We start from the raw sequence: 27,133 nt of genomic DNA, 5'->3' as shown, positions 1-27,133 counted from the left end.
TTGTCCTTTGAAATTTCACTGTACTTGCTAAACTGAGTGGCGAATCAAAATCCCTGGAAATTACTCTCTGGAAGCCATATTTTAAAATCTTGAATGTGACCTGCTTACCACAGGAATGAGGGATATGTATTTTTAATATGCTAGGAAACACTTTCTTCTTCACATGTCCCAGGATTGTCCCAGCGTTGAAAGTCAGATCCAGAGACTGTGATTTCAGACTGAACTCAGGTTAATGTAAAAGTGCTTGTATTTGGGGTTGTGAATGAAAGTTCCTATTGTTTGATTAAGCAATACATCTTTTTATCATTGATGTTTTAACAGGCAGTCTTCCTTTGTTTTGTTTTGTTTTGGTAAAGTGATACTCTTTCACACTTTTTAATCCACGAGAATTCTTTCTTTCTGATTAAGCTAGGAGTTTTCATAGCCAGATTTTTACTGATTAGATAACACTGGAGGGCTGTAATGATAATTTTGCAGGTTAGTCACCTAACAGAAGTACTTGAATACCTTGCTTTATTGGCTCATGGTCAAGAAAAATGTAAAAGTTACTTCCACTGATAATACTCAACATTGACTACTTAGCGCCCCCTTTCATTTACAAATGAAGCTAATTAAATAGTTTCATAGATACCATACCAAATTATTAAATGTATACTTACCTCAGAGTAGTTTTGAAGCTAAACAAAACTACTGTAAACCTCAGCTTCTCTTCAAATTCGATCTCCCACTAGCCATAATCTGAAATTATTTTAGCCTATATCTGTGTAAGAAGAGGCTATCTGATCAAAACCAAGCACCCATCTGGTAGAGAACACTATTTCTAACAACAGGCAACAAGGAAAACCCACAGATGGATCATGAGGGCACTAATCCTCCCATTTCCTTTGTTTTCAGCATCTGAATTTTAGACATACTTTCAGTATTGGTTGAAGTCTTTGGACAAAATCTTATGCAGTTACCACTGTCTCTCCACTTTTGTGACTATGTAAACGCCTGCCTACTGGATTCGCTCTGCACCAGCAGCAAAATTCTGTTACAGATATTACTGGTTAGCTCAGAAAGGCCCACTGTATAGGTAGCAAGAAAGGGAGAGTAGCAAGGCTAGGATATTCCAGGTACTGCCAATGCATGGATATAGGGTTATGGTCTTTAGTAGGTGCTGCTGTTATCAACTGCAGTGATGTCTTCATAACCATACAACCTGGAGCTAGTGGTTGTTGACCTGAAAAACAGATCAACAAACCTGTTATAGCATAAGTTTTAATGGAATAGAGTCCATTTGATTGTATACATGAAGTGTTATCCTCGGTTGCAAATGTGTATGACAGAAGGTGGCAACATCTAGATGACCTTGGCTAATCCCAGAATGCTAATCAGGGTGGGCCCTAGTTGGTACAGGAAATGCCAGGACTATAGGCTAGATTCAGAATTCAGGAAAGTCCCAGAAGGCAGCAGCAAGCCACAGTCATATTGCTAATCTAGGAAAACTACATGGTTGGAATTATGAGAACCACTGCATGCAGATCATTGGAGATAATAATTAAGGATGTACAAAACATTGCATGCATGGATCATTCCATACATAGAGCATTTAGTTTTCAGATGATATATCTCTGGATCAAAACACATGGGTTAAGGATTATTGTCAATTTGGTGGTCTTACAAACTGAAAAAATAGAAAAAAAATAAAAATAAATATTATGGGCAGAATTGTTCCAAGGTGGGAAACAATGGGAAAAGGGCAAGGCCATCAGTAGTATACAGCAGCTAAGGGAAAATAGGAACAGCATGGGAAAGACTGGTGAGAGGAACCACAGATAATTTGGATTATACCACACTTGAATTTAAGCAGACCATCCAGAGGAGGAGGGGAAAAGGGGCCAAGGCACACTAGCCTTGCCCTATTTGCCCATAAGATCCTCCTGGATTTTGTTTCATCTGAAATATGGGACAATAAAGATAATCCAGGTTTTATTTGGCCGAACCTTGACCCACCCAGAATGGTTCAACTTAATTTCTGATTAATTTGTTTCATGCCAGAAATAAAACATAGTTTTTGTTTCATGCTCACCTAGTAACAGTTCTATTGTTTGCTGTGCTAGTTAGCCCACCGTTGTGCTTTTATTTATTTACTTACTTACAAAATTTAAATGCTACCCCAATCTCACAACTCTGTAAGATGGACAGAGTGGATCTCAGATAAAGCAGTCTTCTCAAAATATACAACAATATAGCATAAACTAACAGACATCCCTCCCACTATCAAGGGATTAAATAATTGATGGTCCATGTAAAATTCAGCTCGTGTGGGGAAAAGGGGAAACCCCTTTCTTCTGGCTGCAATCCTATGCAGGCTTCAGAGGAGTAAAGCCTGCTGCACTTAGACTTTTTAATAAATATGCTTAGATTGAGAAACGCTGTTTTCATTCAACCTTAATAGAAAGTTTACCCTTGTCACTCACTTGTACTTGTCTGGGCCTATAAAACAAATCCCAACTTTGCATTCCAAGCCACAATATGATTGATTGATTGATAACTGTCACATACAAGTATAAAACCATTATATAAAAATATTTGAATTTCTCTGTCTATATATCAAACAATAACATGCACAAACACCAATGCTAGAGATGTTTGCTTTTTCCATTAAGAAATATTATCAAAGACCATTGATTCTACATTGATCTTACAGCTGACTGTACTGTTTCCAAAACAGGACTGCCCTGTGAATTAAAATAAAATGTACATGTCCTTGATGTTAAGAAAAAAACTCCATGTAGTTTTTTTGTGGATAGATGTATATCTTGGGCTCTCATTAGATCTGACCTTACATTGTTATAAAAAATACTGCTTTAAAACCTACAAAGTCATTTTGCTGTAAGCATTTTGTTTTTTACAATATTGTTAGAATCTCTGTTTGACAAGACAGGATTCTACAGAGCCCATAAATCAACAATAGTTTCATTACAACAACATGCAGTAACACGTTTCAATCATATTCAGAATCCTCTAACCTTTTCTGGTTCATTACCACAACCTCTAAATGGAGGATGGATGGATGGATAACCATATACAGAAGGTGACAATCAAAACCATATGTACTTTAAATATATATAAATAAAAATCATAAGAATAGGGCTTACTAACAGGTCAGTGTACTTAGGGCATGAAGGTGCAATCTTCTATCCACTTATTCTCACTGAATTCAGTAAAATTTCCTTCTGCTAAGCACACTTAAACTTACAAGGGAGGTCATCTTGTTGAAATCAGTAGGAATGTCTCCTGAGAAAGCATGCAGAAGCTTGTGTTGCACTTTTAGTAATTACTATGTAAAATTAAAATTAATTCACAGAATTAAAAAGTTCTCCTGGGAACTCAACTACTATGTCTTCCCTTGACTTTTTTCTAAATATTCCTCTCTGCCTTAAAATAACAGGTAATACACAAGTGTATATTTAAGTCGGTTTAGAAGATAATGGCTTCTTAAAGATGAAAACACCAGCTCTTCAGCTATTCTTATGCCAACTAGAGTGTTGCAACAAGTCCAAAACGCCTCCTGTCTAATTGCCTTCTGTCTGAAGTGTTGAAGGTTAGCTACGATAGGTCATGGGTAATGTGGCTGCAATACTGAGTTTTCCGTGCGATTCCCCACCTCTCCATTTTTATAGCAAGGTGCCTGAGGTTAATTGTTTGTTATCAAAAGAGTGACTTGACCTATGCTTCCTCATAATCATAGCTGTGCATGTTGGCTGTTTGTTTTTCAGCTCCCTTGCTTAATTCTGTTGAAAAAGGTAAAAGACGCAGCAGAGTGTAGCAACAATAAATGCAGGGAGACAGAAGCATTCCCCAGTGACTATTTTCCACCATTTCTTCATCAGTTGCTTTTACAATGTTGCTGTGAAAAAGGCCTTTTCAGTATGGAATAGCTTCCCAAGACAGTGTTTCTTTTTTGCTTGCTTTTAAACAGGCTCTTAAGACTGTTTTATTCTGAAAGGGTTTTTTTTTCCTTCTTGTTATCTTTTTTAGCCTGTATTATTGAGAATGGATCTTGCATTGTTGTTTTATCATAGCTTACTGCTAGTTTTTTTTTTTCCAATTTTGAGAGTTGTCCTTTTATTCAAAGTTACATTTGATTTTATCATAGAAAGGTGGAATGTAAATGTCTAATAAAAAGTAGTGCCTGTAAAAACAAATGTCATCTGGGTGGACAGGGAAGGGTGGAATTAGTAAATTGGTTCATTGATTTCTGGGTTCACCTAACATACTGAGTCATAAACCTGGTTTATAAACCACAGTGGCTGGGTTCATACAAGATAAGCTATTATTGGTTTAGCACCATATATAGGTCCATAAGGCTCCTTCATGAAAATTGGGTCGCTTGCACTAGAGGTCCAATAGGCAAATGGAGACTTGCCGAGTTTGGACTTTGAGTTATTAGGTGGCCGGTCTGTTTCAGACTCAACATTATGCTTTTGTGCTTCTTACTGTGCTTTTTTATTGCCTAAACTTTATTGCTAAATTTTCTATTCCCTTTCTACTGATACACAGTTCCATTAGAACAAAATTCATATAGTAGTGTTTTTTTTACATACAAGGTTTTTCTTACCAGATCCATTTCCTATTTTAGGCATGTACCTTGATACCCCACATCCTTTTTCAGCCTCTTGTATGGTCATTGATTATGTCCTGAAAACATTTCCAAATTCTGGCCTAGACCCAAGCCAGGAAAGCTCAGTTGTGACTGGAATAAAATGGAATCTTATCAATATACCAGAAAGCCAGTCCTTTTTAAATGCATCCATTCTTTGTTTCCTGACTTTGTGGCCTAACGGCAGTGACTTAAAAAACTATAAATACTGAGCCCAATCCAGTGACTAATTACTGAAAATTCTGTGCATCAGCAGAAGTGGAACCTGTGGTTAACTCAAATACTATCAAATGCCTTAGCTATTCAATAATATCCCTTGGTATTTTCTATCTTTCTTGCAGAGCTTCTCTGGTTTTTAAGTTAACCTTTTGACAGTGAAAAAAGCAGCTGCTAGGAAATTAAGCTGTTGGCCAAGAGAGTGCTGAGGGCAACTTCTTCAGTTCACCAAGAAGAGAGGACAGACCAAAGTTCAGCTTTTCCTGCTTAGGGCTGGTAGCATAATAGCAAAAAATGGTATTGACCACAGTGTGAGAAGCTTGTTAACAGTGGAAACTTTAATTGGGTGAGCAGTTGGGCTTTAATTGTGGCTAATTGCACAGAAGCATGGTGAGATGGAGGGTGTTATTGTAAAAAATTATGCCCCAGATAGTGATAATATAATAGCTGCCTTTATTTATCATGCAGCCAAAATAACCCTGTGACTTAGCCTTCTGCTTTCTCGCCTCAAATATGCAATCCAATGAATTTTTGAAATACAAAGAGCCATACAGAATAAAATAAACCACCAGCTGCTCCAATCAGCAACTGTTATTTTTTTTTAACACTGCATCTATTATTTGCTAAAGTTCAGCTTGGCTGTGAATGTAGCATGAGCTGAAATCATTCCCTCTGACTTGTCTTGCTTTTATTCTAGACAGAGAATAGGTCATCCTGACTTCAGATCCTGATATAGACAGTTGGGGCCTTTCCTGGTGACATTTTTCCTCATATGCAAGAAACAAGTATTTGTTCATTTGTTGAAATAATTTTAGAGGGCTTTCCTTCAAGAAGTGCCTTGAATATTTGTCCTTAGGAAAGCAGTCTTTTCTAAGATTCTTATCCTAATCAATGCTTTGTGATTAAATGTTACACAGAATTGATGTACAAGTGTAATTAGTAGTGCTGCTACAGCCTGTATTAGCCTCAGAGAAAACAACATAAAAGTGTTTCTCAAAAAAATAAACATGGGTGCAGGCAGACTCCCCAGCCAACTGTTTGTTTCCAACCTTTTATTTTTAGGGAAAGTTGCCCTGCAGCTCCAGACACAACTGGATACCATCAGTCTTTTGGAGTCTTGCCATTGTTCCATCCCAGCCTTTTAAGACCATTTTGAGAATCCTTGCTTGTCTATAACAATAATTTGCCAAGTTTAAACTACTTTGGCATGAAAAGATGCTTACTCAGTATTTGTCCCAGAATAGGTCTTTATCCTATCCAGATCACCAAATGACTACCATTCTGGCTGTGGCTTCTCCGTTTTTAGTCATGGGGACAAAATACCACATTATTGATACCAGACTGAGTTAATGCAATAATAATAAGAATAAAACCCTGTCAAAATATTGTTGAAATCATTAATAAGGCTTAGCACATGTATATAATAATATCAAACATGCTGGAGCCTATATATACTACTGGTATTTCCATGGAAGAACAGCCTGGAAGGAGAATGAGTGGTATGCTTAAATGTATTTGCAGTATACTGTAGGATTTCTATTACCAGAACCAACAGATTGTTTAATAATGAGTGGAAAAATGCTTCATCTGCTTCTATTTGCTGACTGCCCTGCTCTGTGCATTTGCTGATTGAAAGGCATTTCATAAGCTTTGGAGCATCTGGCTACTTACTGAGATAAAAAGCATTGTTCTCCCCCATTTGCAGAAAGGAAAAATGAGGCACTGAGAGGTACACAGGATTTTTTTCCCCTGAAAGATCATCTCTGCATAATGAAGGGAAGGTTCCTCTTTGATTCATCGGTGCACAGCCAGATATGTAACCTCATAATGCTGGATCCCATGGTCTTGTCCTGACTAGTTCTAGATATAACTGTATGATTTTTTTTTATAAAGACCTTTTCCCTCTCAGTGTAAATGGCTTTTTGATCAATGAATGGAAATGTAGTTTAAATGTAAATTGAGCAAATGTAAACAGGTCTGTACGGGTACTGCTTGTGGTCTTAACATAATGCAGCAGGAGGACTGGAGGACCACCCAGGTCAAAGTCTGATCTTATTTCTAAATCATCCAGTTACCTAATTATATCCCTTTCTATTCCTTGCGTTCATGGGGAGAGGGCCTGCAGCCTTTCATACTTTTCTTCCAAATGGGAATGCATAATTTAATGGTGATCCAGCTGTTGGAGACATGTGAATTGTGAGCAGTGTCATAAATCAAGATGTTGATGAAAATCAGTGTCTAATCATTTTCTCCCTCTGAGTTTAAAAAGAGCCTTGCAATTCATAATATAGCTCTGAGTCCTAGTTTAACTAGGCTCAAGCACAAAACATGATTTTCAGAATCAGAAATCCTAGGGATAAATGCTATAATAAAAGAAAATGTTCATAGGAATATAGAGAGTGCCTTCTGCTCATTAATGACTCAGTAAAACTTGTCATTACATCGTAGAAACAGGAAAGGGGCTAACAGGCTGTGGGTGTAACTTCTCAGAACAGCAGGCACTTCTGTTGGACTTTTAAACGTATATTCTGCTTAATGTAACTATGACAATCTAAGTCCTAATGGGCATCTGCTATTTCATTGTGAAGTAAAGATTGTAAAGAAGCATCTGTTAATTAGGTGTGTAGGAGTTTTTTCAGTCCACTTTCTATGCCATAGTTGCTATTTAACGACAGTAATGGTGTTCATATAACCCTTAGAGAAGACAGTTTGACTGAGTTGTGGACCAAAACCTGGAGCACTGAAGATAATGGTATTCCAAGGCTTAGGTCTAGGATTTGAATGCTTGCAGGCAAACAAGTAATAGCAAGGTTCTGCTTCCCCTAGCTAACTTACATGCTTGATAAGTTACCTAATACCAGCTATAACCAAATGAATTTATTATTTTCAAACAAAATATAGAAATGAGTGGTTGCTAGAAATGGAAAAATCCCAAAGACCTAGAATTCAAAGGTTGCCTCTTTGTAATTTTAAATATTTATAAAACTTTAGATGCCTGAGATGGAAAATTCACCTCACCTGTGCAATCAAAATACAATAATAAATAATTGGCAATTTGCTGCCCTCTGGCTGCATTAAGTATTTCAGGTTTTAGACTGGCAGCTACAGACTGAATGACACTGCCAAGTGATTTACAATATTTTTGCAAACTTCCATTGTATGGACGATTTCCAGTATGATTTCCTTCCAATCTGCCAAGACGCTAAACAGAATAGCAGGTTTTTAATGTGATCTGGTTGCTTTATATTTGCATTGCTTACTTTCCTCACTGTTAGAACACCTTTATTTACCTAGTTTAAAATGGGATTCCTATTTCACATGTCCAAAAAATAGTAAAATAATTTGTTACATGATTAGAAATTTGACCATTCTCTTTTCCTTCTGCTGAGCTGAAGTAACTGACTCAAGCATAGAAGTGTCCCCTTCCCCACAATACCAGAACGTCCCTCTCTTTACTGAATGTGGCTGACTGACAAGGAGGTTCCAAATAAACTGTTAGAAATGTATAGTTGTATCTTAAACTAAAGAATTCCAAACAAATATTTCACTGATAATAACCTAAAAAGGAAAATGAATGGATGTGCTTGGACCTTTAAAAAAGGCTTTTGTGACACTTTAGCCCACTTCACCAAATATATTATTTATTAGTTATTGATCTGAGCAAAAGGCAATCAGTGGAATAAAGTGTCTAGCTATAGAGTTAATTGAAAGGATAAGGAAAAATACAATGGAAATCTGCAGGTCAAAGGAGACATAGAATCCAGTAATCAAAAAGGAAAAAAAAGAGAACTTGTTCACAATGTCACTCTGAAAGGAATTAAGAGATCCCTCCCCCCACAAAAAAACCTCCATAATATTTTAGTGGAGGCATTCTACTGCATCCCTGTGGCCAGAGTCCTGAGGGTAAGTTTGAAGTAGCAAAAGGAAGAATAATGATAACTCAAAGGGGAAAATATAATGATAGATTACTTCTGTTTTCAAAACATTTATTCATGCTAAACCAAAGATACATGAAAAAGGAAATCTAGTTGCCTTAGAAGAGAGCTTCTACTAAAAATGGAAGCCTGCCCAACTAAAGTATAAAAGAACACAAACCATGTCAAAAGAGCCTTATAATAATGCAAGGATATGTTGCTAAGAATATTAAACCTATCTATAATGTTTTGTTGAAATAAATTGGAACAGAAAATCAGCAGAGGGATGGCTGGATCATTGGATGAGTAATGGTGAAAGGAGATTGCAGAAAAATTAAACAAATTAGTTTTAGTGAGTTTCTCTTAGAGCTTTCCAGAGATCTGCTTTAGGACTCATAGAGTTTAATACTCATAAAAGAATTGGAATTAGAGATGAGCAATATCATAGCCAGGCTTGTGGATCTTACCAAATTATTCAGGATGCCTGAATGCAGAGCAACTTAAGGATTTCTCTAAAAGAATCAACAAAAGTAAACATAAAAAACCTTTTCGTTACTCTTACTTCAGTTCTTTCTTCAATACTTATTTAAAATTACTGTTACTAGCCCCATCCATGATATTTTTTGCTCCTGCCCCTTGTACAGTTGGGGGAGAGATGATTTGAAAGAACCTGCTATGCATATTTAGAGTCTTAATTATTTGGGATTCTAAGTCATGTTGATAGTCAAAGTATGTAGAAAAAATTATTTTTGTCAATGGGGAGAGGGAACACAGATTTGCTCTCCCCCCCCCTTTCCCAGGTATAATCATATGAGAGGACAATTGCTAAAAATGCCTAAAATGATATATTATTAGGTGGAAATCCCCAACTGGTTATATATTAAATGAATTTAAAATGGCTATGGCCAAATGAAAGATTTTGTGATTGTATTAGATACTTGATGAAAACATCAACTTTTTACATGACTAGAGTTTAAAAAAGGGTAGCTCGTAAAGTTTATTGAAAATTTAATAAGAGCTACAAGAATGTTCTGGGTAAATCTGTGGTATAACTCCCTTTAAATATTGTAGACCTATAAACATTGCAGGAAAAGGACACCAAAAAGCATCAGGAGGTTAAAGCACCTCCTCCTTGGAGCATCATAATTTAGAATGAAAAATATTATAGAAGTAAATGAAACAAAATTTTGAATGTTATGGAGAATGAAATTGTACAGTTTTAGTCTCTCCTATAATACAGAATACCAAATACAATTCTTAATTTGTCAGCAGATTTGGCGGCACAAGATGTCTTGGTTTGCCATTGGTTTGATTAGACCATTTTAACAGATATCAATAGCTTAACCATGATAGCCATTGGAACCTATTTCCTAGATTAAATGTACTACTGTACTAGTCCCTTGGTTTAAGGCAGCAGAGTTTGAATGACATTCAAGAATAAATACATTGGTTGTGAGATGAAATATACATCATTATCTTGAAATGAAAATTAAACTTATAATCAGTAAAACTTCAGAAAGTTAAAAATAAAGAACTTCCTCTACAAAATTACATTTAAATTAAAAAGCTGCATCAGTTGTTTTTCTGAAAATGCATGAAGCAAAATTCCTGAAAGTCAGTCCATCATGTTTAGAAATTCTTGTTAAACATTGGCCAAGTGAGCTACCCAATTGGAAATAGCAAATGTCTGGATAATTGAGATACTATTACTTAGTTCCAATCACAGTTCTGATGGTTGGGAAATGACGTACAACAGTTTGCACAACATCAGGCCCACAGATGGTATTTTATGAATAATAGTAGTGTTCTTCTCTCTGTGTTAGGAGAATTATTTTCCATAGCAGATGATAACCGGTCTACTTATTTATTTGTTTAATCTATTTAAACTATTTCTATGCTACCTCTCAAAGCAGTGCACATTCATTTTTTTTAAATAAAACAACATGATTATCCCATATTCAGTTGGGGTGCTGTGTGATGATACGTGCAAAACACCAGTGAGAACAAAGTAATTATGCCAGAGCTAGGAACTTGGGAATTGCACCCCAAAGAGTCAGTAATGACCGTTCTACACTAAAAATGAAAACAGAAGGCAGCGCTTTGATGAGTGGTCCTTAAAATGTGCTGTAAGAGTTAGTATTGCGGTAACCTTTAAAAATCACAGGGGTGTGTTAGTCTGGATTTTGACAACTAGCAGTTTGCATGACATACCCATTTTATTGCTGCACCTATTTTCAAGTCTGTCCAGAAGTCAACCTATTGCCTGACTGATGACTGACTGATGGACTTTGAAAATATGAACTATTATGGACATGACAAGAATTAACAAGTTGCAGAACTTTTTGAGATAAATGTCCAGGAGGGCAGATTTATATTGAACTGATTGTTCAATATCTATTTAATTTTTTTCATAATGTAAACCACAAACTAGATAACTTTCCAAGTTTCCTGGCCTTCGATCTTGAATTGTTTTGTGCAGTACGATATTTTCAAGGGGGGGACATTTAAACATCAGACATTTTATTTGGCCTCATCTTTCAGGAATGTATGGGGTTAACACTAAGCACTATTTAATCATGTGCAAATGACCCATCAGGAAATCAGCCAGGAAGTAGATATAGATTCCTGAGCACTGATGCAAAGGATTGCACGGGTACACTTTTCTAACAACATTCCATGGAGTTGTTTTTGAGTTAAATAATCCTGCTTGTTGCAGACATCAAGGGTTACGTATGTGATTGCTTAGCTATGGACTTTTAACAAGATTCACAATAGCAGTCTTTCAACCCAAGAGCTTTCTTCACAACATCCAGCTGTGTAGGAATGTAAAATAGAGTTTTTCCCCAGCTTCTTGGGAGTTGCTTGCCTGTGAAAAACTCCTGCAAAGTTAGAATGTTTTAATTATCCAACCATATAACTGGAGCCTTCGTGAATGGACTGTTTGCACAGCAATATTTTCCTTCCCAGTTTGGAACTACCTACTTGATAGACCTACACAATCCTCTCTTGTCTATATTGCTGCATCATTTAACCATCTTTCTCAATTATTGCCCACGGAAGTTGTGGTACTTCAGTTTCCAGCATTTTTGACAATTGGTCATGCTGGCTTGGAATTAAAGATGTTGCAGATGAACATCTGGGAACATAATGTTGGGGGGGAAGGCTTAATACTGTACTTCTCCCAGCACATGGGAGCTATAGAGGGATGAATAGTTCCATGTGCAGAAGACATCATATGCCAGATACCAGGGCACTGTCATGTCTCTTCACACCTGCAGCCTCCTTGCAACTTGATTTTTTTTAGACCTGAGAGAGAGAACCTAGTCTGCAAAGCAAAGCACCAGTATTTCTACAATGCTAGATGGCTCCAGGTAGGCTCCAGAGACATTCTTAGAAAGCAACTCAGTGCTTTGTTTCAAAGCTTTCCAGCTGCCTAGAACATAAAAACATAAGCTGAGAACATCGTAAAGCTTGAGTAAAGAGCAACCTCATTAGTTTCCCTCCTTATGTTTTGTTGGTTGTTATTGGCCACTACTTTCTCAGCAGCCATTTCTCTAAGTTCCAAACGTGCCCACAAACCCCCAAATGTTGGGGACCATTGCACTAAACTCAGTCGCTTCAGTACTTCTATGAAAATATTTTTTAAAAGTAATTTTTAAACAAAAAGTAGCAGAATAACAAAGTCAAGTAGAATCAAAGACATTTCACTTTGGGGTCAGGCCTGAACAAAACATGGAAAAATCATGTATTTTAAATGAATTATTATTCCTATAGGACTTGTCAGTACCTCTATGTGTTCTTGAAAGATGAGTAAAACTTAGATTTCCTAAAGCCTAAGAAAAGGTGATTATGGAAATTATAAAAAAACCTTGAAGATAGGTATGCAGTCCCAAAACGTTCAAAGTAATATAAATGTGAATAAATGTGATACTGTCCTATTGTATCTTTGGAATATTAATGACCTGTCAAAAATCAGCTTGCTAGTGGGGTTTTCAAACCAGGCTCAAATTTATAAGCATTATATCTTGTCATTTGCCTTACTCATGGAACAAACGATCTCAAAAATCAGATTTGAGAGAAATTTGTCATCAGCAGTGATGAGGCCTGTATCTTGTGTTCACATTTAAAATGGATATTGCACTTTATTGCACTGCTTTGTCATTTGCCTACTGAGTAGCAGTTGTGTTTTGGAAAATTGCCATCATGATAGTGCTTCACATGCAAAATTAGCTCAACTATAGATCTTGTGTAGAGCTCTACTGTCTAAATCCAGCTCCGAAGACATGACATTATTTCTTATCCCTTTCTCATAATATTCTCTTAAGTCAGAAAAGCTGAATGAAGTAGTTAGCTTTTGAACTGTTCTAGCTCGAGGAGAAGCTATACCCAGAGTACTGTAATGAGTGTCAAAACAGCAGGAAGTTATCCGTTGATGCCCAGAGTCATTGTTGAATTAGGCAGCCTTACAGATCTGAATTATAAACAGATCGCCTTAGTTTGGGTTTGATACTGTTTGAAAATGATGTAAGTGTCTTGGAATACATAATGGAAAGTATGCATGTCATATCTGGAGGTAGTTGCCATTTTGTAGTTGGAGAAATTGTAATAATCATAGAGGATTTTCTGTTTATTTGTTTTGACATTTGTATACAACTTTTCAGGCCTTCCTAAGGTTGCTCTTAAAATATTACAGTCATAAAATTCAGCATCCTATTATGAACTCTCCATTCTAGATTAATGGTTAAGTAATGCATAAACATAATTATCATTGTAACATTTAAAACTATGTATTGCAGGAAACTGTAAGACCATTTTTATAGAAACACTTAATTGTATTATTTTCAAGATTGAATGGTTGTTCAACCTGAAACTATAATGCAGAAGTTTTCAAACTGCTTTCAGTGAATGAAACAAAATTTAGAATGGACTATTCTTATATTTCTAATGCAAGAACTAGATCTTTTGGTATCTTAGATTGCCATCACAAATATGAAAAGCATTTTAGAAATATTTTTGTTAGTTAACACATACTAATCCTATACAGCTACTCAGTCTTCTCCCACCCTAGTAACCTGGCTAGGCCTGTTCTCCATTAAATTTTCAAATGATGATAAAGTGGAATCCTTGCGTGCCACTATTAATACAGAACTTGGCAATCTCAAATATAGTACTACAAACTGGAGGTTTAAAGAAAAGGCTGATACAATTGAAGAGAAGAGTAGAAAGCATAAAGGAAGCAAGGAATGTGTTCCAGATGTATGGGGCTATAGTAGCTAAATTGGCTGGAAATTATAGCCCCACATATCTGAAGGGCACTAGGTTGAAGGCCGGCCAACTCCATCAAAAGAAAAATGAGAAGCACAATGTCAGGCTTGAAATAGACCAGATATATATTTGTACTGTAAATTCAGCTCAGGAATGAAAAAAGTTGAAACAAACTTGTAGATTCCTTTTTTTTTTAGCTGGTTTTTTTTTTTTTTTTTTGGTAAAATTACAGAGAGAATGAAAAAAAGAAAACCTCTAAGTATAAGAACATGGGGACATACTGGGCATTTCAGAGTTTTGTTGTAATTCTACCATATTTCTAATTTCCTAAAAACTTGCAATCCATTTTTATCATTGATCAGAACCTGACACTGCAGTAATTGGACTGACAAACTTTGATCTAGAATCATCCTGCACGTACAGTGCATTCGGAAAGTATTCAGACCCCCTTCACTTTTTTCAATGTTATTATGCTGCAGCCTGATACTACAATTGTTCAAATTCATTTTTTTTCTCATTAATCTACACTCAGTACCCCATAATGACAAAGTGAAAACAGAATTTTAGAAATGTCTGTAAATTTATTAAAAAGGAAAAACTGAAATATCGCATTGGCATGAGTATTCAGACCCTTTGCAACAACACTTGAAATTTAGCTCAGGTGCCTCCCACTTCTCTTGATCATTGCTGAGCTGTTTCTACACCTTGACTGGAGTCCACCTATGGTAAATAAAATTGAATGAACATGATTTGGAAAGGCACACACCTGTCTATAGAAGGCCTCACAGCTGACAATGCATACTGTATCAGAGCAAAAGCCATGAGGTCAAAGGAACTGCCTGCAGAGCTTAGAGACAGGATTATTGCAAGGCACAGATTTGGGGAAGGCTACAAAAAAAATTCTGCTGCACTGAAGGTTCCTAAGAGCACAGTGGCCTCCATAATTCTCAAATGGAAGAAGTTTGGCACAACCAGGACTCTTCCAAGAGCTGGTTGCCCGGGCAAACTGAGCAATCGGGGGAGAAGAGCCTTAGTAAGAGAGGTGACCAAGAACCCGACGGTCACTCTGACTGAGCTCCAGAGATCCTGTGTGGAGATGGGACAAAGTTCCAGAAGGACAACCATCACTGCAGCCCTCCACCGATCTGGGCTTTATGGCAGAGTGGCTAGATGGAAGCCTCTCCTCAGTGCAAAACACACAAAAGCCCACTTGGAGTTTGCAAAAAAAAAAAGCACCTGAAGGACTCTCAGACTGTGAGGAACAAGATTCTCTGTTCTGATGAAGCCAAGATTGAACTGTTTGGCCTCAATTCTAAATGTTATGTCTGGAGGAAACCAGGCACCGCTCATCACCTGCCCAATATCATCCCAACAGTGAAGCATGGTAGTGGCAGCATCATGCTGTGGGGGTCTTTTTCAGCAGCAGGTACTGGGAAACTGGTCAGGGTTGAGGGAAAGCTGAATGGAGCAAAGTACAGAGATATCCTCAGTGAAAACCTCTTCCACAGCGCTCAGGACCTCAGACTGGGCACCTTCCAACATGACAATGATCCTAAGCACGCACCCAAGACAACACAAGAATGGCTTAGGGACAACTCTGTGAATGTCCTAGAGTGGCCCAGCCAGAGCCCTGACTTGAACCCTATTGAACATCTCTGGACAGACCTGGAAATGGCTGTCCACTGACAGTGCCCATCCAACCTGATTGAGCTTGAGAGGATTTGCCAAGAAGAATGGCAGAAAATCCCCCAAATCAGGTGTGCAAAGCTTGTTGCATCATACCGAAAAAGACTTGCTGTAATTGCTGCCAAAGGTGCTTCAACGAAGTACTGAGTAAAGGGTCTGGATATTTAAGTACATGTGATATTTCAGTTTTTTCTTTTTGATAAATTTACAGACACTTCTAAAATTCTGTTTTCACATTGGCATTATGGGGTACTGAGTATAGATTAATGAGAAAAAATGAATTTGAACAATTGTAGTATCGGGCTGCAACATAACAAAATTGAAAAAAGTGAAGGTCTGAATACTTTCTGAATGCACTGAAAGTAGTCATAATTCTGAGGAAGTAGTGCAGAAATTGTGTACCTTAATATGTGCAAATCAAGCCAACACACATAGCTTTTTCTGATGTCACAGAAGGACTTAAATACTTAAGCCTCACCAAAACCTACTGTAGCCACACTTCTGTTTTTTTGGTTTTAGCTATATGAAGGATATATTTAGAATACCATGAGTCAGAAGTAAACTTTTCAAGAAAATGGAAGTATAAATTCTCTGAAAAGTAAACATAATTCTGGGCTTTGCTGATATTTTGTGGAAATGTAAAATTATAATAGTCACATATGGATGAAGCTTCTATTAAGTGTCAAAATCTATGGCTCCACTGTGCAGAATGCAAAAGAACACCTCAAAGCCTTGTTTTTGTAAATAAAATACCATCTAAAAAGGAGCTTACAGTAAGGTCATCACATTTAACATTTCCTAAGTGCACCATTGTTAACTAGCTCTTCAGAGCCAAATGCCTTCTGCATGTAAAGTATACAGTTCTCAGTACCTGTATAAAAGGTACAGGGTTTTGTCCTGATTCTTCCTCCATTTTAATTTTTATGACAGTCCCTCCCCAGCACATGCTACTGAACAAAACCATTTCTACTTGAAGCACTATTTGGAACAAATGCTTTAAATTTCACATAGCACCTCCTTGCTATTTCTTAAAGCTCCCCTTTTTTTCAAATGTGAGAGGGGCAGATAGGTGTTACACTTGAATAAGTTCTAAAACACTTCTTCCAAATTGTTTTCAAACCATGAACCACCCAATAAGTACTTGTAAATCATGAATTCTGCCCCGCTGTCCCTTTTATTTTCTAGTAATTCTCTTGCCAATGTAATCCTTTTTAAGGGAGTAGTTTCCAAAACAGCATGAAACTCATTCTAAAGTAGGGGTGGAGAAACCTCCTCCTCCCTTGCAATGGCTGCATCTGTTGGGAACCACAGATGGCAAAAGGTGAGTCACACTTAAGCAGCAAGTCTATCCATATATGTCCGTTTCATTCACATCTAATTCTTGCCATGTGTTTACAAATTTGAATATACACATTTAAGACTGACAATTCAACCTCTACATCTTCATGAAAACCTAGGGTACTGATTTTTAAAGCACATGGTTTATAGGGTTTTCTATTTACCATTTGTAGTATTTCATTTTCTTCCCTTTTTCTTTCTTCTAGGGAGCAGGTGATAGCTTTGTTGGAGCACTAGCTTTCTACCTGGCTCAGTACCCCAATCTGCCTCTACAAGAAATGCTGAGGAGAAGTAACTTTATAGCATCCATTAGCACTCAAACAACAGGGACACAGACTTCCTACCCTTACAGAAAGGATCTGCCACAAAACCTATTTTAAGCTGTATAACATAAGTTTGATTTTCTCTTCTCAGGTACTACAGCTTTTTAGACAAATGCCAACTATATGGATGCCAAAATTAAGATGTGTCATTGTATAAATCTCATAATGTTGCTTAACCTTACCCTGAATAAGGTGTACATGGTTTCACACACTGCAATTCCAATTTTGGACATAGCATTTCAGCTTTACAGTAAGATTATTTTCCATGTCTTAGTCACTTAAGCAAGAACCCTTATTACTATTTTAAAATTGTGATCCTACTCTGAGAATAAAATTTTTGTGCAATTTGGAGTCTTTGTTTGCATTGGGAAACAATTATCAAAGCAGAAAGTACTATTCAATATTTATATTGAAGCTTAACACACAAAAAACAATGCAAGGCTCACTTTTGCAGTGAAATACTTGTAGAAGTTGTGACTTTAAAGAGTGTGGAATTCTGCTGAACTACAGCCCTCAAGAGCCCCAGCTACTATGGCAAAATGTCACAGGCTCCTCATCCTTGTTCTAACATAAGATTACACCCCTTTGTTGACTGATGAAGACTGCAACAGAACTGTATTACTCTATGGATGCACAGCAAATATTTGCAGGCATGGCAAGATTCCTGAATGCATTATATTACCAGCTCAACCATGAATCACACCCTCATCACTATCTGGTCAGTTTACTACAGTGCCCTTTACCTGGGATTTAAAAGCCATTTGGGAACTGCAGGTAATACAAAATACAGTGGACAACCTGTTAAATGGCATTAGATCCAAACAGCATATGTGCCACAGGCCCTTCAGTGGCTGCCAGTATGTTTCAAGGTGCAATTTAAAGTGCTGGTTTTGATATGGAAAGCACATGCTATTAAGGTAGCTTCTAGGACCACCTTCTCCAACCAGAATTATCCTATGTGCTCTGAACATCTCATGAAAATTGCTTGGTATTCACCTGAAGTTGGGGGTACTGAGGCCAGGAGAAGTGTCTGCGTCATGATCCCTGTATTATTGGAACAGCCTTTCCCTAGGTGTAAGACATATGCCAAAAGAAATTCATTTATGTTCATTTGTTAAAAATGTTTTTATGCTGCTTCAATCATTCAGAGTTTAAGCAGTTCACAGCATATATACAATAATATACTGTAAACATCATATTCTACAACACTCAAACTATCTTATGCTAGAGCCAGCAATTGTAATAGGACTAATCTTATTCCAAGCTCCCACAATCACACTATCACATACTCAATTCCAAGTGCTCTCTGAAAAAGCCAAGTTTCTACAAGCTTTCTAAATATCTTATGTCTGGTTAGAAGCCATTCTACAAGAAAGCCGCTCCTGCAGAAAATGCTTGCATGTAAGTCTCCTCCCATCACACCTCATTCTGCAGGCATACTTTGGGTAGATTCTATTCAAAGCAAGCAATCTAGTAGATACCTGCGTTCAAAGCTTTGTGATACTTCAAAAGTTAATGACCAGCACCTTGAATTGCACTGGGGAGATGAGTTCTTCTGAAGGACTTTTAAAATTTGAGATGAAACCATCGTATGAATTTTGATAAACTGCTTTTTTGGCTGATTGTTTCAATTTATACTATAGATGTTTATGTTTTTTTTGTGTGTGTGACAAAACATCTTAGACTACAGTGGTACAGAAATCTAATAAATAAAGCATAATAAATTAAAAACTCAAAAGACCAGTCAACTGTAGCTAAATGAAATTTCATAAAAAGCAATATAAATCCAGCTGCCTGCCTCTATGCCTGAGACAGCCAATCAAACTATGCAAATTATTCCATTGTTCAGTTTTGTAGCTACATGGAACAAATGTTTCTTACAAGAGTGTAAGCTTCCCTAAACCCGGTGCCAGATGTGTTTGAACTACAGTTTCCACCATTTGCTTGGAATCTAGAATTTCAGTGCAAAAGATTGGGAAAGCCTCTTGTAGATAGTTTTGCCTCTTGTGTTGAAATGAAACACATACACGCTGGAATTCAGAATTTTAATTCACAGGTGTGAAAACAAGAAAGTTGTTGATGAGGATCCATCTCTAAATATGAGTTACTTGCTTTTTCCACAATGTTCTTATTTACAATTGGCTTTGACCACCTAAGTCCATTTTCTCTCTTTTCAGCATTGTCAACTTAGTATCACCTCTCATGTCTGCCCCATGTATTCACAAAATCTTCTTAGCCAATCATCAGTTACACGGAACAGATCTTTTTCTGCTCTTTGAAGAGGACGTTCTGTTTGACTATGAAAAGAAAAACAAGTAAAAAAAAACCCCTAAAATTATGCCTACTTACATGTTTACATAAATACAACTAAATCAATGATTGGCTCAATTGTGTGCCTATTATCACATGACTATGGAAATGAATGTGGTATACAGTGAATATGTTGTATGCCACCCAGTCTATATTGTTTAGGGTGCTATACAAATACTGTGGAGTAAGTAAATAAATCTTTTTCTTAGCTATGGTTTCAAATCTAAATGATAAGAAACATGGATTATCAGTGTACATGAAATCATCTACGTTTCAATGGTTTAACACCAAATTTAAAAAATAAAGCAGAAATTATTCATAATGAGATCAGTAATTATCATTTTCACTGAATAGTTTTACCTATTTTTTCTTATAGTTCCAATCTAATTTACGTCAGTGGTATAACTTCTAAAATAATTCATCTAAGCAAAGTAGCTGCATTCAGTTCCTTCTGGATAACCTACAGCTTACATCATTGTATTGTTTCTTGTGTGCATCATTTGAAATATTATCTTCCAAACCCTAGATCTGAGGTAGGAAAACAGAAGAGTTTTGGGAAGGACTCTTGAACAATTCATTTAGGAACTGATCAATATCACCTATTGCTCATTTTAAACATCTGGATTGGACTGCAGCCTCATTCAAGCATAATTACAATGTTTACTAGGGATAGGGCCCTGCTGAGAAAATATGGTCCTTAAATTACAAATGGGACATAAACTTCCCTCAGGGATGCATGTACACAATATAAAAATCTTGCACAGACTTGCAAGATTGTGTTACATGCACCTTTGAATCAGTTTTTGACTCCTGGCGACTGCCTGGACAAGTCCCTGCAGTTTTCTTGGCAAGGTTTTTTGGAAGTGGTTGCCATTGCCTGCTTCCTAGGGCTGAGACAGAGTGACTGGCCCAAGGTCACTCAGCTGGCTTTGTGCCTAAGGCAAGAGGAAAACTCATGGCCTCCCAGTTTCTAGCCTGATGCCTTAATTCTTATCATATTGATACTAAATTATTGTGTTTTAACAAGTAAATTAAAGATAAAAAGTGAGCTTTAAATAATTGCTTACTGGGCACATCAGCTGGATATAAGTAGCATTTAAAAAAAAAATGGGACAGACCATTTCTATACATGTTTTAAGATTACCCCAATGGTTTTAAATCAGATAAGCCAGTGAACTCAAGAAATTGGACTTGTGTAAACTCTCCAATTAAGTAAATGAAGGCTAAAATTGTCATTCTTATACCCTTCCTAGGAAACAACAGCTGCACTTGTTTCTTTAAACTAATTGAACAAATAAAAATCACAGCTGAGCATAGGTTGTTTGAGACATTAAGTATTGTGATCTCAATCTAGTCCAGTGTTAAACAACAAATGCTTTACACTAACAAGCCTCAGTTTCATCCATTACTGCAGTACATGCCAAAGTCTGGTATTTTTTCATACTGTTTGGGAAGCTTCTTAAAATTGGCTTCTCCAATTTTCATGTCAGTATCTTGGATATTTCTACTCAAACCATTTGGATACCATAAGAATTGCTATATACCAGTGGTCTGAGCATACATTCTGTTTCAATTCAATACATGGTTACAAAAATATTCATCCCATTTGTAAGTCCCTATGAAACACTCTCCAACTTCTTACCATGACGATCATAGCTTAGCATTACCAGCTTTTCTTGAAGCCGGAGTCGTTTTACATTAAAAGCACAGCCTGTTCCTGCTTCACTGACCATTCTCACAAGTATATACCTAAAAAATGAACATCAAGAATGCATTTTTACTTGCTAATTTTCCAGAATTCATTTTTTACTCCTTGGTGCATGCATGATTGTCTATTTACATATTTAACTTAATTTTTTCTTATTAATTTTAGATTAAGGGTTTTTAATCAGACAAATACTTGCAATGAGAAGCCCAAAAAATAAGGCAATTTTCAGTCATCTCTCTTTCTCTTGTAGCCCTCTATGTCCCATCAACTCTCCTCCCCACCAGTACCCATCAAGAGCTACTGTGGAGGAATAGGAGAAGAAATAGTATTCGAGCTGCAGAGAAGCAGGGAGGAATGAAAATTATTTCATTCTGATATTTCCCTGATTGAAGAGCCTTCTGTCAGCAGAAGGAATTAACAGGATACAACACTTACTTCTAAGTCTCAACATTCCTCAAGAAGAAATGTATTTTTATTGATTACTGTTATTTTCAAATTTGCTTCCTTAAAAACCATCTTTAATTTGCAAGTTCACAGTTCCATTGAAACATAACTGGAAGGACATTTGAAATACAGCAGGTGGTTGGCAACACTTCCAACTAAAGCTGGTTTTTAAATGTTCTACAACTGAACCACAAGATACTGTTTTGATTCTCATCATCACCACCTCCTCCTGCCAGTAATTTGAATAAAAGATCTGCATATACTGAAAGCAAAATTCATCTTAACTATATTACTTCCTCCGATTTTTTCTAGTTAGACAGAAATATAAGAAGAGAATATACTTTCTCTACATTGTATTTTATACGTAACACACATAGAGAATTCAACGATAGATGCCTGCACAGGCCTGAATCTAAAATCTAAACAGAAGACTTATTTAAATTAAAAATACAAAAACCTTAATCCTAAGTGCCCCTTTCCACGAATTGAATAAGGACACCTAAAGTCTTCCTTGAGGTTATTTTACATTTTCACTGATATATTCAGTAATAAACAGCATCTGTTCCCCCCTTGCTGGCCCCAAGAATACATTACAATTAATGCTAAGAACAAAAATCTCTGCTTTTGGTAATTGGTGCAGATTAAAAAATAATATTGTTTATAAAAAAACAAATAAGCCCTACTATTACAGGTAGACTCTGTTATCCTCACTTATTTGCAATTTCACTTAACTGCAGTTAATACAAACCAGCATACATTATCTATGCTCAGAGTTTGCATTTCCGAACTATTGTCATAGTTGACCCATAGTTCTGATCTCTCCAGTATTTTGCACTTGCGCAGAAGTACACATTCAACCTCCATCTGCATAATTTCCTGGTGATTCCAGCAATCTGAACTTCTAATGGACATCCTTTTCCTGCACTTTACTTTATCATCAGTGAAAATGAGCAAGTGCACAGCAGAGAGCTCTGTTGAGGGAAATGGCAAATATTTGCAGAAAAGTGGCCCTTGAAGCTCTCAAACATCCTGCAGCTGGGGAGTTTCTTGACTGCCTGACAGAGCACAGCATCAAGTTCAAAAGACACCTGGAGGAGGCTCTGCAATCCTGTAACACCTACCAGGTTCTACAAAGCAATTACTTTGCAACCATAGCTATACCAACCACACCTGCAGAGGCATCAGAAAGTGTCTCCAACATAGCTTTAAAGGAGGAAAATCCTTATTTTGATTCCGCATTCTTTATCCAGTATTATTATTTCTTTGCTGTTTTATTGGGTTGTGGAGTGGGGCCTTGTCTTTTCCTTGGGCTGCAAAACCTGACTTCCCAATTCCCACAGACTCAGTATAATGAAACAGCTCTAAGCAGTTTACGATAAAATATACCAAATATAATCTGAGTTAAAACATATACAATAAAAATCAAATAACATATAAAATAAAAAACTTTTATTCTGCAGTTTCATTAACCAGAGTTGTGTGCTACAAAGAGTTGGGCAGCATATAAATTTAATAAATTATCATAATTGCCCATATTTAAAATAGGAAAGCAACTCTTTGAAGAGCACTGAACTGGCCACATTCTACACTATACTGAACTAGCTCTTAGCAAACATAGGAGAGTTAAAATGCATAACAGACATAATTAAGCATGCTGGTTTCATCTCCTACATCCTCTGGTACTTCATCTACCTGAGAGATTAAAGGAGAAGCTGTGTTCACATTCATTTAAATGAACAGCTCTTTTTCAGATGATCTCAGACTATGGTTTCTTAACAATCCAACCTGGAGAACTGATCTCCAAACTTGCATTCAGATGAATGCAAGTATAGTTTCCCTTCAGCCCAACCAACTGAACATAAAAAGGGCAGATAAAGGTTGGGGGATAAGAGGACATAAGGGCAAGACCAGCATTCAGGGCCCTACCCTCCATGATAGGGCCATTCTAGATTGAATGGTCCTTTCATGTTCTGTACCTCTGAATTAACAGAGGTTTCTATGAGCAGAAAATGGAGACACAATTTTCACTTATTCATCCTTCCCCCATGCATCCATCCAACATGCACCCCCACCAAAAGTCTGCTCCATAGAGTCAAGAGAGCCTTTGGTATAGAGGCAGAAAAATTGATGAATTTGTTTTCTGCTTATTGAAGCCTTACTGTATCAAAAGGTTTCTGTTTACAGGACATAATGGTTCAATAAACAAATTCACAAACTAATGGTCAACAAGACCAACTGCAAGCAACTTTATTAACAGAGTTGTAATGTGACACTACTAGGTCTTTAACAGGTTGCTCTCATGAATTTTTTTTTTTTGATACAAATAGCAATCCATTACAGAAAGAATCTAACTGCCATTAACAGCAGCAATATTTTAACTGTACAATTTTAAAGTAGTAGATGCAAGTTCAATTTTTTTACTTACTTTGATTTGCTCTTCTTGGCCACTAGAATTGCAAAACAAAAAAAAAATTACTAATGTTTCAATTTATTTACCAATACACCAAATTATTCTTGCCCTATGATTTTATTTTATTAAACTTTTTAAACCAACCAATAGCCAAAGCTCTAAGCAGTTTACAATAAAACATACCAAAATATAATCTGAGTTAAAACATATACAATAAAAATCATATAAAATAAAAAACCTTATAAATTAGGCAGCAGCATAGCATTCATTCAAAAACTAAGAATCAAAATAAAATTAAAAGCCTGGGAAAACAGAAAGATCTCCAACTGGCACTAAAATGTAGCTAACATGGGTACCAGTCAAGCCTCACTAGAGAGGGAATTTAATAAATGGGGTACCACCACAGAAAAGGCTCTCACCCTTGCAGAGACTTACCTCATCTCCTTTGGTGAGAGGACCTGAAGAAGGGCTTCATTAGATGATCTTAAAGCCCAGGTAGGTACATATGGGAGAAGGTACTCATTCAGGTAATTTGGTACTAAGCTGTTTAGGGCTTTAAAGATCAAAACCAACATTTTGAATTGGGTCTAGAAATGAACTGGCAACCAGCATAGATGGTGAAGAACTCACATAATGTTTGTACTGACTATCTCGGTAAACAGTCTAGCTTAGTGAGCAGTCTATTTTGAATTAACTGAAGTATTCAGGCTGTTTTCAAAGGCAGTCCCACATACAACACATTGCAAATCCAACTGGGAAAGTAAAATGAGCAACATTTAAAACTATTTAAATAATATTCAAAGGGAACTCATGCCTCACCATATTCTTAACATGCTTTTTAATGCATATTTAGAGATTCCAGACTAGGTATAGTTTATTTACTTAGCTTGTATGCCATCCATTCCCAGTGGCTCTAGGTGGCTAACAATGTTGCCATACAAATATATCATACATACATTTAGGGGGGATACCCTCAAGTGAAGGGTTTTGACTCCTGGCAGCTACCAATAATTCCTAAGCAGATTCCAAAACAATATTTGTGAGTCTTCTGCCTGTCCCTTACACTCCAACAGGGAGGGCACACCCCAGTTCCCTCCTCTGAAATAAAGTCATTTTATGAGACCCAGGAGGTATGCTTTTTTTGTGGTGGCACTTGCCTTCTGGAATGATTTCCCCCCAACATACAACTGGCTCCAACCTTGCAGGCCTTTAGAAAGTCAGTGAAGTCCTGGCTTTTTCCTCAGGCATTTAGTCAGGATGAACAGGGTTCCCATTTGGTGACTTGTAATAGACTTGAATCCCTGATCACCTATTAAGTTACAGGTAGTCCCCAGTTTAAGAGCAACTTCCATTCCCAAGGTCTGTCCTTAAGTCAAATTTGTATGTAAGCCAGAACAGTATTATTGTATATTATTATATTAGTATATGTATTTAACTCAAATCACTGTATATTTAACTGAATTTTGCTACAATAGCGTCCATTCTTAACTATGGGTTGTCCGTAAACCAGGCATTCTTAACCCAGGGACTACCTATATATGTTTTTTATTATCATTACAATTATTATTTTGCTTTTAGCACTGTTGTTGGCTTTTTGTTTTTTCCTGTATGCTGCCCAAAGTTAAACACAGTTCTTAACAATCCACAGACATCTATACTTACTGAAGCTGCTGGGAGTTGTAGCTCAGTAACATCAAGACAGACAACATCTCCCTCCCTATCTAACTTTGCTGTATAGACAGTACCTCATCTTTATAAGAACAATATAATTTGTGTCATTAAACTATAGTTTACTAATTACATTCATTAAGGCTTTACAGATTGTAAAAATGATTCAGAGGGATTGCTTTCAATGTTGGGAACATGCAGCACCTCTGTGCTATTCATTAAGGCTGGAATTGGGGAAAGGTTCTGCATGGACAGGTGTGTTGCAGTTATCACAACTCCTTTTCCCAGTACTGTACTGCAGTTCCAGAGAGCAGCCCCTTGATTCTAGGAAAAGATGCAGCTGTATTAAATAGATGCAAACAGACTCTGTATAAGCCGCCCACATTTTCTAAAGCACCTTTTCCTCCCATGAATCCATATTGTTCATTAGTTTCCCCCCACTTTTTCAGTCTTAAAGGAATCCTCCGTATAAAGTTAATGTGACAATTAAAGCAGCCACTTTTTTCTTCTAAAGTCTGAAAAGAGTGGGATTATTTTAATGATCAGTAGAGAGTTACTTAAGAGCAGCGGGTTTACAATGAGTAAATAAAATCCCTACTCTAGCGATCAACCCTCTGACAAATCTACCTCATAGGAATGCAGGAGAAAACAATGTCCTTCGCCCTACATTCTGTGCGGGAAGGGCAATTAATATATACAAAATCTCTGCTCGATTCCCAAAGAATGTGGGAAGGTTGGTGCAATCTCACTGTAGGACCGCGAATCACCAAGCGGCCAACCCTTCAGAAACCAGGCAGCCAGGAAGATCAGAAACGGGACCTTAGCCGTACAGCCACCCCGTCAGACGCCAAGGGGAGCGTGAACCCTACTGCTGCTTCTCGTCAGCTGCTCGGTGCGCGTTACGTAGCTGTACAGCCACCTTATAAGGCTTACGCCAAGAAGTAGCCTCAAGTTTCTGAGAGGTATTCCCGGGAAACCGGGCAAACGTGGGGCTTGGTACGGCTGCACCCCCACCACAGTAAGTTTCCCCAAAGGAACTCACAATTGACCACCGTCAGAAACATGGCAATGGCGACAAAGGCCACTAAGCTCAGCCGCCTAAGAAACTCCAAACAACCGTCAGGCTGCAGAACGTAGCCACCATTCTAAATACTTCCGGAGCGTCCGCTCTTTCACTTCCACCTCACTAAAGCCCGCCCCCTG

At 37.1% G+C, this 27,133-nt stretch overlaps 2 protein-coding genes across 3 annotated transcripts in view; one reads left to right on the top strand and one right to left on the bottom strand.

Annotated features, from left to right (window-relative positions):
- Positions 1 to 19,288, top strand: part of RBKS (ribokinase) — a 64,347-nt gene extending 45,059 nt beyond the window's left edge. For both annotated transcript variants that reach the window (XM_088145619.1, XM_088145617.1), the window contains one exon: positions 17,274 to 19,288. In XM_088145619.1, the coding sequence (XP_088001745.1) occupies positions 17,274 to 17,447 (174 nt within the window). In that variant the 3' untranslated portion in view covers positions 17,448 to 19,288. The remainder of the gene's footprint in view (positions 1 to 17,273) is intronic.
- Positions 19,289 to 19,421: 133 nt separating this feature from the next.
- MRPL33 (mitochondrial ribosomal protein L33) lies at positions 19,422 to 27,115 on the bottom strand. The gene is made up of 4 exons (XM_088145630.1): positions 26,973 to 27,115; positions 24,278 to 24,299; positions 21,343 to 21,449; positions 19,422 to 19,687 (listed from the first exon to the last, which is right to left on the bottom strand). The coding sequence occupies exons 1-4, from the start codon at positions 26,992 to 26,994 to the stop codon at positions 19,638 to 19,640; spliced, it is 201 nt and encodes a 66-aa protein (XP_088001756.1). The 5' UTR covers positions 26,995 to 27,115; the 3' UTR covers positions 19,422 to 19,637.
- Between the last annotated feature and the right edge of the window lie 18 nt (positions 27,116 to 27,133).

This window comes from Python bivittatus, unplaced genomic scaffold (genome assembly GCF_059951505.1).
Source record: "Python bivittatus isolate LINGU-HERP-01145 unplaced genomic scaffold, Pbiv_v1 ctg000020_np1212, whole genome shotgun sequence".
Lineage (NCBI taxonomy): Eukaryota > Metazoa > Chordata > Lepidosauria > Squamata > Pythonidae > Python > Python bivittatus.
This window is presented reverse-complemented; position numbering and strand designations above follow the sequence as displayed.